At 42.6% G+C, this 14,484-nt stretch overlaps 1 protein-coding gene across 1 annotated transcript; it reads left to right on the top strand.

Annotated features, from left to right (window-relative positions):
- The first annotated feature begins 58 nt into the window (after positions 1-58).
- sybl1 (synaptobrevin-like 1) lies at positions 59-14,419 on the top strand. Its single transcript, XM_015945052.3, has 8 exons — positions 59-243; positions 561-736; positions 834-891; positions 2,076-2,213; positions 4,911-5,001; positions 13,151-13,218; positions 13,303-13,395; positions 13,504-14,419. The coding sequence occupies exons 2-8, from the start codon at positions 591-593 to the stop codon at positions 13,570-13,572; spliced, it is 663 nt and encodes a 220-aa protein (XP_015800538.3). The 5' UTR covers positions 59-243; positions 561-590; the 3' UTR covers positions 13,573-14,419.
- The last annotated feature ends 65 nt before the right edge of the window (positions 14,420-14,484 follow it).

Consider the following 14,484-nt stretch of genomic DNA (forward strand, 5'->3'; position numbering starts at 1 on the left):
CATGAAAACATGTGACGTTGAACGTCACGTGTTTGTCTGAAAAGAATTGTAGTTCAATAACAGAACCAAATGCGTTAAAATGTGGCTTTAGAAACTACATTACCCAATAGTGGGTTGAGGTCATTTCCGGTTTTTTGATTTTGCTAGTCAGAAGTCACTCAAAAAGGATTAGCTAGCAGCTCAAACAGCTTATGTGGCTATTAAAACTCTACGAGATACTTTGAGCATCGCTGACACATTGAGGTAATACATTTATTTGTGTTTTCTGTGGTTGTTTGGTTTATTTTGTTACCATGACATAACGTAACATCACACCTCCCTAACGCAGCTGTGTTTTGTTGAACAACATTAGCTAGCTAGTTTTTCTCCAAGCTTTTGTTTTGTCTCTCTAGAAATTACTTGAGTTTAACACACGAGCTGGCGGCTGCTCGCCTGTATTTGAATATTTCAGATGAACACGATTTTTCTTATTTGTTTAAACAAGCTCCTGCTTGCCCATATGGCTTTATTGGCCCTAATATCCACCCATCTCTATACTTCCGTAATTTTACTGTCTACAGGTACATAGCTGAATCCCCCCAGCTGTTGCCATGGCAATCCTGTTTGCTGTGGTGGCTCGTGGAACCACTATTCTGGCGAAGCATGCTTGGTGCGGTGGGAACTTCCTGGAAGTCACAGAGCAGATTTTGGCCAAAATTCCTTCAGAGAACAACAAGCTGACCTACAGCCACGGCAGGTAAAATCCTAACGCAGTGCATCTGTCCAGAAGCTGTTTCAGAAACACTCTTGGTGACAGATCTCAATGACTTTCTCCTTTTTGTTTGTTTTTATAGCTATCTCTTTCATTACATCTGCCATGACAGAATCATATACCTGTGCATTACTGATGATGTGAGTATACAACAACGTTACCTGCCAAATAAGGATACTTATCTACTCACGAATATATAGTGTCACAGGAAAATGCATCTTTTTAATCATGTAGCCTCCTGATTTAGATTGAGTAGTTCTTTATGTCCTGCTTTAAAACAGCCAGACTTTCTCATACGCTTTTAAAGTTGGATGATTAATAATTCTAAAGTCTTTCAGGTTTTTTTTTTCCTTTGAACTGATTTCTGAGGATTGTTTTGGTTCTGTTTGTTAAGCTTTAAGTTATTTATCTGTGGCGTATAATTCATTCATGCATTAAAAAAGCCTTAGATACTAACAGGTGTTGTGTTGTGGTTTAACAAACAACTTGGCAACGGGCCAGTTAGGATCTTTAGGCACTTTGCTACCAGCAGCCTGCCACAGACACTATTTTTGTTCCCATTTATTTAGTATAATCTGTAAAAAGTAACACAGTGTTGCAGTTGGTAGCAGTGTTGCCTCGCTGCAAGGTCGAAGGTCAAAATCTGTCCTTTCTGTGTGTAGTTTGTATGTTCTCCACATGCATGTGTGGGTTTTCATGGATAATGCATTGTCCACTGAATCAAAACGTTCACATTAAGGCTGACTGGAGACTTTGTCCCTAGGTTTGAGTGAGTGTGTGACTGGTTGTTTGTCTTTCTGTGTGATGGACTAGCCTGATGACTGCTAGGTTAGACACCAGCTCCCGTGACCCTAGTTAGTTAGACCGAAGCGGTTCAGATAATGGATGGATCAATAACGAAATAACACTGAAAAGTTTACGTCCTGTCAGGTCTTTGATTGTTTTTAAAAGTATTTCTCAAACAAAGCTTTGGTACTTTACACCTGCTGTTCTTTAGGTCTTCTTTTGCCCATTGGTTCACATTCCTCATTTTTTCAAGAGCATGCTGCACAACATCCTGTCATGGTCAGGTATGAGAAGAGGAAATGAGTGGAGAATCTACCAAAGTCCAAAAGAACACTTTAAACGAGCGTCAGAAAGTCTGGTGGTTTAGTGATCAATGCCACTAGAAAACGTCAGTCTGCTTCCTTTCAAGCAAAAATTAAAAAGACAAATCTGTGTGTTTCAAAATGTTATTATTAAAGCAGAACACTCACACTGTTCCACCCTTTTTAGTGAATCTTGGTTTGTTTTAACTCACTTTATTTTTATTTTTTGGTGGCAGGACTTTGAGAGATCACGTGCGTTCAGCTTCCTCAGTGAAGTCAAGAAGCGTTTCCAAACGACGTACGGCTCCCGAGCTCAAACAGCTCTACCCTACGCCATGAACAGCGAGTTCTCCTCAACACTAGCAGCTCAGTTGGTGGGTGCAGCAAAAGGCTGAGGACATTCAGAAAAAAATTTGCAGACTAAATGTTAGTCAAACATTCAAGTATTATTATGAAGCGCGTTTAAAAATGGCTGTCACTGACCAGAGTCTTTAAGGGATATAATAAAAGAAATGAGTGAAATAGCACAAGACCATAAAGGTAGAGGAAACCAGAATAAAAGTGTAAAAGCTAATAAGGAATTTATGTTCAAGTCAAAGTCTCCAGAAAACCTCTCGGGGTGGGGGTGCGTTAAATCAGCTGTTTCCTGATCAGAAAAGCCCTTCACTGCCAGCGTTTTTCAGCGTTTTCACAGTTTTTTTAAGAGTCACCAAACATTCTGCTGTATGATGATGTCAGCGCCAAAACTATCAAAACAAAGCGGAGACTCGCCTCTCACATCAGGAAGAATCCGCGCGTTTCGAGCGTTATCCGTTCTTTCATAATCCGTTGTTGAACTGTGATCGGCAGAAGCTTTTCCGGTTCGCGCCTCACTTTTTTTACAGCAGCGGCCCAAAACGATCTCCTAACACAGGGATGTTCTGCTTCCTGATCACGTGACGTGTGAGGTATGCAGATGAAGATCGGCTTTAGAGCTGAGATGTTTGTTCTTACGGTGCGGGGGCTCGTCCGACGCCCACACAGTAAAAATGAGTTAATAGATTTTTTTTACTGATCTGGGGAACTAATTTTGAAAGAGAGAGATTTGCTCTTTCAATTGATTTTTTTTTAAGACTTTTTACCTGTACCTGGTAATTTGGTGTGGGTGTTTGCTGTGCTGAGCATTTATAAACTTGTTAAAAAAAAACTCAATTGTCTTAAATATCCACCAAATTATTATAGTGAAGCTACACTTGTACGCACAGTTGTTTCCCCACCTGTGGGTTTTCCAGTCATTAGGAAGTGGGCCCTTTGCTTTTGTGCACAACATTTGTCTTAAGCAGTGATGGGAATAACGCCGTTTAAAATAACGGCGTTGCTAACGGTGTTCTTTTTTTGTGTAATGGAATAATCTAATTAATTACTTTTCCCACTGTTGCAACGCCGTTACTGGGGACGGAAGGTTGTGCGTTACTGTGTGCTTGTCAAACGTTGAGCAACAGCGTGAGGCTTTCTGACCGCCACACTTCAGCTGCAGCCTGGGAGAGAGAGGTGTCGGTAACACACAAACACGATGATGATTGGCCGGGTGGGCGGAGACCCTCAGTGTTCTCACGGTCTCAGTCACTGCATGCTGTAGACACAACAGAGCAGTTTAAAATAACCGCGTTACTAAAAAATTTTTTTTTTTCAGTAACAAGCAAACTAATTACCGTCTTCTTTTAACAAAACGATCGTTTCTGTTACTGATAAGAAAATGCGTGCTTTAAGCTGCGCAGTGTCTTGAAGCTGTCATCAGCTGATCAGGAGCTAAAGAGGTAGATGTTTTCATCCAAGAGCATCACGGCCGTGAAGAACGGGGAAGACGTGATGAATATCTACGGCTGCAGGTGTGGATCTGCAGCCGCGCCCTTCTTAGCGTGACAGCGGGACGTCCCGAAGGTCCGCTCACCTGTTCGCCGCTCAGACGTCCTGATCTTCTACCTTCCTAGATCATCCAGCTGTAACCTGTTGCTGATCATGTCTTTAGTCCCGCTGTAACACTGATGCATCAGTCTCAGACGTCATGGAGCTCAGGTGTTATTAGAACTACCTGTGTGTGTTTACCACCCCGCTGCTGTGGTTGGGTCTGACCCAAGTTAGTAATCCGTCAGATTTGTGCCTCTTCTAGTGTCATTTTAAAGGATTTTATTTATTTATTTATTTATTTAACCGTTACTAGATTAGCAGCAACAGAAATGCTACTAAAACACACAATTATGTGAAGCTGGAAAAATGAAAATACTGTACAAATTTACATTTATTTCTGTAATTTTACTAGACTGAGAGACCATTTAAAGGCTCATGAACCTTTACAGGTGTTTCTATTTGCAATTTTAAATTTTAGCTGATTAGGGTCTTGTTAAATATCACACAGTGACCTTTTAATAGTCTAGGTAAGTGTAATGCTCCTGTTAAGTGCTTATTTAATTAAATTATTCAGGTTTATTAAGAACATTTGGACATACATTTTATTATGTTCCAGTCATTAGTCATTTATATTTCATTATTGTAGTAATTTATAGTAAATTAAGTAAGTTTAATTAACCCATTTTCTTGCGTTCTTTAATGAAAAAGTAACTAAGTAGTTATTTTTCTTGATAATTAGTTACTTTTATAATCTCGTAACTGTAAGTAACTGAGTTACTTTTTTGACAAAGTAATTAGTAACTATAACTAATTACTTTTTAAAAGTAACTTTCCCAACACTGGTCTTGAGTGAAAAATCGATCTCATGTATGTCGTGAAGGAACAAGCCCGTAGTGTGTATCTGACTGTTGCCTGCACACACGGACATCTTTTCTGTTAGCTTTTCTTGCAACATCATTGCCTGAGAAGCTTCAGAGTTGAAGGTAAAATTAGAGTAAAGCTGGTGGGGAAACAGATTTTGACACAACACCCTCATTAAAGGAAGGAAGTTAACCCTTGACCAGTTGTAGGGAGGTGCAAGGATTTCTCAAATGGCCAGAAGACATTTTTAGAAAAGGTGATTACTACCAAAGGTTTTGCAACTGTTTTCTACTTATTTTGGTTTACTTTGAATCTCTCTGCAGAAACACCACTCAGACCCCCGGGCATCAGATCGAGTCACAGAGACTCAGATGCATGTTGATGACCTGAAAGGCATTATGGTCCGCAACATAGGTAAGATGGTTAGGGTAGGTTCTACATACGTGATGGTCGATGCAAAAGTTCATATCTTTTAATGCTTCATTAGGCCCAAGCAGCAAAAGCGCTGTGAAGGCCTATTGTATCTGCTCTGTTTATTTTTCTTCCGCCAAGTCAATTGGCTTTTTGGAGGCCTTAACGTACCCGAAAACTCAGGAATTTACAGGAAGTCGGCCATTTTGGTTTGAAGAGGTGATTTTGACCCCGTTTTGGCCGTTTCTAGGGTCCGCTTCTGATTGATGTACTCGATCGTTTTTCGTATGATCATCTCGAAAATTGTGGGAAATTGCTCAGAAAGAATGTGCGATCCATCCATCCATTTTCATCCGCTTATCCGAAGTCTGGTCGCGGGGGCAGTAGCCTAAGGCGAGGCCCAGACTTCCCTCTCTCCAGCCACTTGGACCAGCTGTTCCGGGGGAATCGCAAGGCGTTCCCTGGCCAGGTGAGAGACATAGTCCCTCCACCGTGTCCTGGGTCTACCTTTATGTCTCCTCCCGGTTGGACGTGCCCGTAAAACCTCACCAGGGAGGCGTCCAGGAGGCATCCTGACCAGATGCCCGAGCCACCTCAACTGGCTTCCCTCGATGTGGAGCAGCAGCGGGTCTACTCCAAGCCCCTACCGAATAACCAAGCTTCTCACCCTATCTCTAAGGGAGAGCCCAGTCACTCTTCGGAGAAAACTCATTTCGGCCGCCTGTATCCGCAATCTCGTTCTTTCGGTCACTGCCCAAAGCTCATGACCATAGGTGAAGGTAGGAGCGTAGATCGACCGTTAAATCGAGAGCTTCGCCTTCTGACTCAGCTCTCTCTTCACCACGACAGGCCGGTACAACGCTCGTGTCACTGCAGACGCAGCACCAATCCACCTATCAATCTCACGCTCCAGTTTTCCCTCACTCGTGAACAAGACCCCGAGATACTTAAACTCCTCCACTTGGTGCAGGACCTCATCCCTGACCCGGAGAAGGCATTCTACCCTTTTCTGATGGGCGATCAAATAGAAAAAATAAAACTGACTTTTCGTATATGCTGAGGGGTCGTGGCCAGGCCTTGAATTTCTACTACTCGCCAAAAATATATAAATGGCTATAACTTCATACTCGAATAGAGTAGAGTTACAAAAATTTCTGTAGTCATTCGACATCCAGCCACAAACTACAGGTGCTGGCCAGTAAATTAGAATATCATCAAAAGGTTGAAAATATTTCAGTAATTCCATTCAAAACGTGAAACATGTACATTATATTCATGCAATGCACACAGACCAATGTATTTCCAATGTTCATTACATTTAAATTTGATATTCATAAGTGACAACTAATGAAAACTCCAAATTTGGTATCTCAAAAAATTAGAATATTCTGAAAAGGCTGAATATAGAAGACACCTGCTGCCACTCTAATCAGCTGATTTACTCAAAACACCTGCAAAGGCCTTTAAAAGGTCCCTCAGTCTTGTTTTGAAGGCACCACAATCATGGGGAAGACTTCTGACTTAACAGCTGTCCAAAAGACAATCATTGACACCTTGCACAAGGAGGGCAAGACACAAAAGGTGATTGCTAAAGAAGCTGGCTGTTCGCAGAGCTCTGTGTCCAAGCACATTAACAGACAGGCGAAGGGACGGAAAAAATGTGGTAGAAAAAAGTGTACAAGCTCTAGGGATTACCGCATCCTGCAGAGAATTGTGACGACAAACCCATTCAAAAATGTGGGGGAGATCCACAAAGAGTGGACTGCAGCTGGAGTCAGCGCTTCAAGAACCACCACGAGGAGACTCATGAAAGACATGGAATTCAGGTGTCGCATTCCGTGTGTCAAGCCACTCTTGAACAAGAAACAGCGCAAGAAGCGTCTCGCCTGGGCCAAGGACAAAAAGGACTGGACTGATGCTGAGTGGTCCAAAGTTATGTTTTCTGATGAAAGCAAGTTCTGCATTTCCTTTGGAAATCAAGGACCCAGAGTCTGGAGGAAGAGCGGAGAAGCACAGAATCCACGTTGCATGAGGTCCAGTGTAAAGTTTCCACCGTCAGTGATGGTGTGGGGTGCCATGTCATCTGCCGGTGTTGGCCCACTCTATTTCCTGAGGTCCAGGGTCAATGCAGCCGTCTACCAGGAAGTTTTAGAGCACTTCATGCTTCCTGCTGCTGACCAACTTTATGGGGATGCAGACTTCACCTTTCAACAGGACTTGGCACCTGCACACAGTGCCAAAACCACCAGCACCTGGTTCAAGGACCATGGTATCCCTGTCCTTGATTGGCCAGCAAACTCGCCTGACCTTAACCCCATAGAAAATCTATGGGGTATTGTGAAGCGGAGGATGCAATACGCTAGACCCAACAATGCAGAGGAGCTGAAGACGACTATCAGAGCAGCCTGGGCTCTCATAACACCTGAGCAGTGCCACAGACTGATCGAGTCCATGCCACGCCGCATTACTGCAGTTATTGAGGCAAAAGGAGCCCCGACTAAGTATTGAGTGCTATACATGCACATTCTTTTCATGTTCATTCTTTTCAGTTGGCCAACATTAGAGAAACAAACATTTTTTCATTGGCCTTTAGAATATTCTAATTTTCTGAGATACCAGATTTGATGTTTTCATTGGTTGTCACCTATAAATATCAAAATTAAACGTAATAAACATCGGAAATACATTGGTCTGTGTGCATTGCATGAATATAATGTACAAGTTTCACGTTTTGAATGGAATTACTGAAATATTTTCAACCTTTTGATGATATTCTAATTTACTGGCCAGCACCTGTAAATTGAATGGTCAGATGATGACATCACACAAGCCCGTGTGGGCTGCCTGGTGGCGCAGTATTTAGCACTGTTGCCTCGCAGCACGAAGGCTGCAGGTTCGAAACTCGGCTGTGGCCTCTCTGCGTGGAGTTGCGTGTTCTCCCCATGAATGCGTGGGTTTCCTCCGGGTACTCCGGTTTCCCCCACAGATCACAACATGCCCTATAGGTTATAAATTGTAATTCGCTTTGGATAAAAGTGTCTGCCAAATAAATAAACATAAACATAAACAAGCCCTGCCCCCTCAGGGCCAAAAAGGTCAAGTTTTACTGTGAAAGGTCCCAAATCGTCCCATTTCAGTTAATCACCACAAATTTGTAGCTGGTAACTCAAGACAAGTGGGTGTTTCTTGGTGTCACTTTATGGGAGTTTTCAAAAGAGCGTGGGGCTGTGGCGGCACGGCGAAGTCAGGTGTACCGATATGGCCATACTTTTGCCTCCCATTTCGTCATTTCTGAAGATATCGCCATGAAATTTCTGGTGAGTGATCCTAGTCCGGCCCCCCAAAAAATCTGATGTGAAAATCCGGTGGGCGTGCCCTGTTTTCTTAAATAGCGCCGCCTAGGACCATTAAAACTGTCAGACCCAAGCCATGCTTTAACTCAGGATTACGAAATTTAGTACACTAATGTGGTGTCTCAGGACCTACAAAAAAGTCTCTTGGAGCCAAGCGCAAAGTCGCACAGGAGGTCAGCCATTTTGGTCCAAGTACTTGATTTTGTGTTTTTTGCACACGTTGTTTAGAGAATGATGCCCCGTTGCCCCTTTTCACCGATCACCTTCAAACTTCTGCTATATACTCTTAAGCTATAGGGGAAAAATTCAACTGTCGGATTTTTCAAAAGATGAAAGGTGTGGGCGTGGGTAAGCCTCAAACTTTGACATGTTGCCACGCCACTCTTTTTTTCACATTGGACTCCTTTCACCCAATCACCAGCAATCTCTGGCAAACAGCAGTAGACAAGTTGAGGTCACTTGGTCTCCAGTACTGGCAAGTTTCGAAAAAAGGCGGGGCTTTGGGAGCATGGTGAAATTCGCCATCACGCCATGGAAATACGTTTGCCTCTCATTTCCTCAGTTATCATGATATTGCTACGAATTCTCTGGTGAGTGATCCTAGTCTGACCACCAATAGAAATGGACGTGATAGGTTGGTGGGCGTGGCCTATTTTCTGAAATTGAAGATCATGAATTGGTGACTGTGGTCTTCGCAACCTGAGTCGCGCTACCTTTATTAATCACCTAAGCTCCGCCCCCTGACAACAGGAAATCTATTGTTTTATGGTGAAATGCCCATATTTGTCCCCTCTAATTTAGTCAACATGACACTAAGGTCATGCACTGTCTTCATGATTCTGTAATGACCTTTCAGTTCTGATAGCTTTCCAGAAAGGGAGGGGCTTTGATGCCATGGCGAATTCTGGCGTGACGCCGTGACCTTACGTTTGACTGTAACTTCTACAAACAGCCTCCGATCTGCACGAGACTGAACTTGGCAATCAACAATCATGCCCTTTAGCCAATGAGTCACAAACGGTTGGTGAATGTTGTATAATATCACCACAGTGCCCCTACATACCTTTAAAACTGTAATAACGCGTACAGACGAGGTCACAACTGCACCAAACTTGCTTTGTGTCATCACATGAAGGCACCCAACACAATCCTGTGGTCATTGGTTGATATAGCTTTAGCTCCGCCCCCTGACAGATATTAGGCCCTGAATAACGCATGCATGATGCAATTCACACCAAACTGCACACAAATGACTGTTATCAACCTACAAACTGCTTCGTGGAATATTTCCTAAATTTGGGACAGCGCCCCCTAGATACAATAAAACCTTTGTAACTCCTGCAAAAAAGCTCCAAACTATATCAAACATGGTGGGAGTCATCACGCAACTGCAGTCAACACATATATGTACTCACTCGTTCAAATCACTTTAACTCTGCCCACTTACAGCTTTTTGTCTCTAGATGACCCATGCAACGTTTGATTGATGCCAAATTAACAGAAAACCATCTTTGATGACCAAAGATGACCTCTATGGGATTTCGTTGTAAATGGTCATAGCGCCCCCTAGATGGGTTCAAACTTTATTAACTTCTAAAGACAAGGTCAGAATGGCATTATACTTGGCTTGTGTCATCACACCACCAGCGTGGTAAAGATAGAGTATCCCCTAGTGGTTACATGTGTAATTTAATGGTGGGCTCAGAGAATATGCTGAGTCAGGGTGAGGTGCAGACGAGGAGACCGTTCGCGGTTTCTGGTGTCGGGGTGGTCGATGTTTATGTTCAGCACAGAGAACTCAGCCGGAGGAGAACGTAGCTTCAGACAACTGGGTTTGGAGGCTTATATCCTGATATTTGGACATCTTGTCTCTGATTGGCTAACGGCAATGTGACTCCACTACTGACTCTGCTCTGCAGTGGTTATGATGTTTTATCTCCACAAATAACACAAGCCTGGAGGAGTTCTGCTGTGTGGTGGAGTTGCTTATGCTAACGGTTAGCTTCTGCTAGTCAAGACGTTCTCTGCCGTTTCTTGAACGCTAAACCAAAGTCAAGATGGGTGAGTCCATGAATGTTAAGTGACGGTGTGACGTAGATCTGTCAGGCTTTTCAAAACTTTAGCGTCTCACCGTCTATTTTCTATCAGAAGCTAATGCAGGAGATCGATGTAGGAGACTACTGGGGCAGCAGTAGCTCAGGTGGTAGAGCGAGTTGCCTCATGGTCGGAGGGTCATGGGTTAGATTCCAGCTCCCGCCAGGGGTATCCTGCTGTTGTGTCCTTGGGCAAGACACTTCACCCAACTTGCCTGTGTTAGTGGTGGTCAGAGGGGCCGACGGCGCCAAATGGCGGCCTCGCCTCTGTCAGACCTCCCCAGGGCGGCTGTGGCTACAAGTAGCTTACCATCACTAGCAGTGTGTGAATGTGAGAGTGTGTGAAAGCGTCTTTGGGTGTCTAGAAAAGCGCTATATAGGGCTGTAGCGAAGCCTCGACGACGTCGACGGCTCGATTCTAAAAATTTGTCGACGTCAGATCCGGAAGTCGACGCACCGCGCCCACTTGTTGCATCCCCAGGAGTTTGTAAATAGAGGAGGAATCTGCCTGTTTTTCCTCTAGTTCGCCCTCTTCTCCGCCTTCACTAACATCTCCGCCAAATACCGAAGACCCGGAACAACGTCCGTCCCCTACTAGATTATTTTCCTGTTTTGCCCCTTCGTCTCCCGGCAACGGACAACAACTTCCGGGGTCAGATGTGCTGCTTCGTGTCTACCGCAGATGTAGAAAATCACCGGGAGCGCTTCTCCCTTCATTAAGGAGCTTCTTTCAGACACTAGGAGAGCTGTTTTGGTGGTAGCAGTCTCTCCTCCGTGCTGGTCTGTTTGCTGCTGGGTGTTTTTGGTTTATTTAAACTTGGTAACTTGAACTTAATGTTGGTAAAGCTACTGTTAGCATCTTCGCTAACAGCTTCTTGCGTTGGGATAAGCTGTTACGTTTTGGTTTAGAGTTCATCTTTTTTGTGGTGCAGATCTCCCTTTTATTACATTCAGAGTGTTGTGGGTTTTCGGTTTAGTGTAAAATATCACCTGAGTTTGGTTTAACCCGTAAGACCACTCGCCTCACGCACATAAGTGACCAAAACAAAGCAGCATGGAGACACTCCATCTTCTACCACCTCTCAGGCAGCAGCCTGCTCTCCCAAGTTCTACACGTCACCAGAACATAACCAACCAACACAATAAAAGCAGTGTTATACAAAATGGAAGGCCTGTAGTGTTTATTCTCTTACAGTAAGAATTTATCCATTTTTTTGAGGAATTTATTTGAGATTTTCTGGTTTTTGTTAATTGTGCAATAGAAAAATAATCATTAGATTAATTTTCTAAATAGTCATTAGAATAGTCGACTATTCGATAAAATAATCGTCAGAATAATCGTTTTAAAAATAATCGTTTACCCCCAGCCCTAGCGCTATATAAGTTCAATGCATTATTATTATTATTTTCATGTTCAGCCTGCATGAAAAACTCAGAGTGACTGATTATAATCAGGAGTAATCATTAAAAATGTTTTTCAGTGTTCCACAACTTTAAGTTTTGGTTTGGAAACCAGAATCTGGTGATGCAATAAAAAGAGGAAGGGTGTTATTGAGCCTCATGTTTGTGACAAAGTGGCTAACTAGTACCATGACAGCGTCGTCTCTCTGATTTAACTATTGCTTATCGTGTCAGCTGAATCCTTTATTCAGGCGCTGGAGCCACATAGATGTGACTTCCTGCTCCCTCAAAAGGCTGTGCCTCATTTTGGGTGGAATAAATGATGTAAAGCTGTTGGTGACAAATTGGAAACAAGAGCAAGGTTGTGTTTAAAATGGTCTGTGATGCATTTTGAACAGCGAACATATAAAAAAGTAATATTTTGTTTTCGTCAATAAAGTTGCATCTAGCTACAGGTGTATTAGTTAACTGCCTTATTCCATTATTGTGTGTACATATAAATGCCATCATAAAAATATTTCAGCTGTATTGGAGCTTCCTCGTACACCTAAAAATTTACTTGTTTTTGATAGATCTGACATTGTTTTTAGTTAATTTTCGACTGAAGTAAAATATGTGAAGGTTCTGCAGCCACCTGGCAGAAAAGGTGCTGCTTACCATTATTTATTTACTAAGTTTTCTGTTGCCTCAACAGGAAACTTACAACCAAATCAGTAAAATAAAGCTGCATCATTCAAAAATAAATGAGTATAATATGCATGTGTGAGAACACTTTTCCTGTGAGACACAATGGGGCCCCTAGGTGGCGATATTTGTCCAATCTCAGCCCATATTTGTGACAGCTTTGTTCACAGACTGACTTGATTCTTTGTCACTGATGTTGGGTTTTACTGTTTGTTCACTTGAATAGTTAATACGGTACTGTAGTCCTGGTTCTGTCTTAGCAAAAAGCTCAGGAGCTCCAGGCTATACCTGGCACTTAACCACACCACACGTTTACAAACGCACTAGTGCAGTTGTGACAATAATTATAGAACACATTTTATGCTCACTTCATGCCTGAGATGCTGCAGCTCAGAAAAGAAAAGAAGCTCTTTGAATTCTGAGCAAAAAACCATTTTCGTTGGAGTCATTTTGGGTTTCTAGTGTATTTTTGTTTGTTTTTTCCTCTCAAGTGAGCATCTTAGTGATTCTATCAGTTGGTGTGTTCTCCATGCTGTACCTGTTTAGTGCTTGAAACCTGAAAATGTGTGGATTACTGTATGAAAACAACCCTTTGATGGGGTCATTGTGCTGTTTTTACAGACTTGGTCGCTCAGAGAGGAGAGAAGCTGGAGTTGCTGATTGACAAGACGGAAAACCTGGTTGATGCTGTGAGTGGATTAGCTGGCTGCCATTCTTGTTTCTGAGCTAACCGCGAGATGGCTGACATCTTTTTCCTCTCTCTGCTCCGTCAGTCAGTCACGTTTAAAACCACGAGTCGGAACCTTGCTCGGGCCATGTGTATGAAGAACCTCAAGCTGACGTGTGTTATTGTACTGGTGTGCCTGGTAAGTCCAGGCTGCGGTTATTTGTTGTTTAGTTGGTGTCTTTTAGGAACTTGGAGCATTGTTTCTATAGTAATGTCTCTTGCTAAGTACACTGTGTGTTCTTTTTAGGTGATCATCTACATCATTGTTTCTGCTTCCTGTGGAGGACTCAGCTGGCCCTCGTGTGTCAAGAAATGAGAGGGGAGTGGGGAGAAAAGAGGGGCACAAGTGCCGGTTCAGCTTTGCTTGCCAGTGGACAAAAGGAAATTAAACATTCTTTCCTTTCTCCTCTTTTCTTCAAAAATTCTGAAAGATATGTGCTTTTTTTCCTCCTCTATCTTCATTCTCATTTTGAATGACGTCTGCACATTTATTTGCCTTCTGGACCGGGAGTTCATCTTTATACCTAAACTTGTGAACAGCTCCTACATGGCCCGAAACTGATGTGGAAGAATAAATCTCGTCTTTTTGTTCACCTGGTACGTTGATCCAGCGTCTTGGTGACCTGATGATCAGATTGTGATACTGTCTTGCACCCATCTGTGTAAATAGTCCAGTCAAACGTTATTGTTCTGATTTATTTTGATGCCATCCATAACAGAGCCTGCATGCGTCGGTAGCATCTGCTGCAGGTCGGTCAGGAAGTACACAGTGTCTGGTCCTGGGTTGTACAGCTGAAAGCTTTTTTTTTTTTGAATAATTTAATGCAGTTCACATGTTTTCTGAATTAGCTTTAACACATAAAATAAATGTTAAAAGGCAGAGTTGATCATACAAATAAATGTATATCTGATATTACTGACACTTGAGGATTATTTTAAAGCAACTCCGATCCTGTGAAAGAATTGGACCTTGTCCTGGCTGTGAACCTGATGAAAGGTTTCCCTTTGATCTTTTACGGGATGTTCAGCGTTGCCATCTTTTTCACTTAACACGATGCACTTTTCATATTGTATATACATTGTTTACTGGCATCGTAAAACATGGTTATATGATATTTAATTGTTGTACATTCAGATTTAAATTAATAAACTGATCACATATATCAGATTGAGACTTTCATCTGGGAGAGGAAAAAGTTTGCAAGTTTGTTGTGTTAGACACTGATGA

The sequence above is a fragment of the Nothobranchius furzeri genome, chromosome 1, assembly GCF_043380555.1.
Source record: "Nothobranchius furzeri strain GRZ-AD chromosome 1, NfurGRZ-RIMD1, whole genome shotgun sequence".
In the NCBI taxonomy this organism is placed as follows: domain Eukaryota; kingdom Metazoa; phylum Chordata; class Actinopteri; order Cyprinodontiformes; family Nothobranchiidae; genus Nothobranchius; species Nothobranchius furzeri.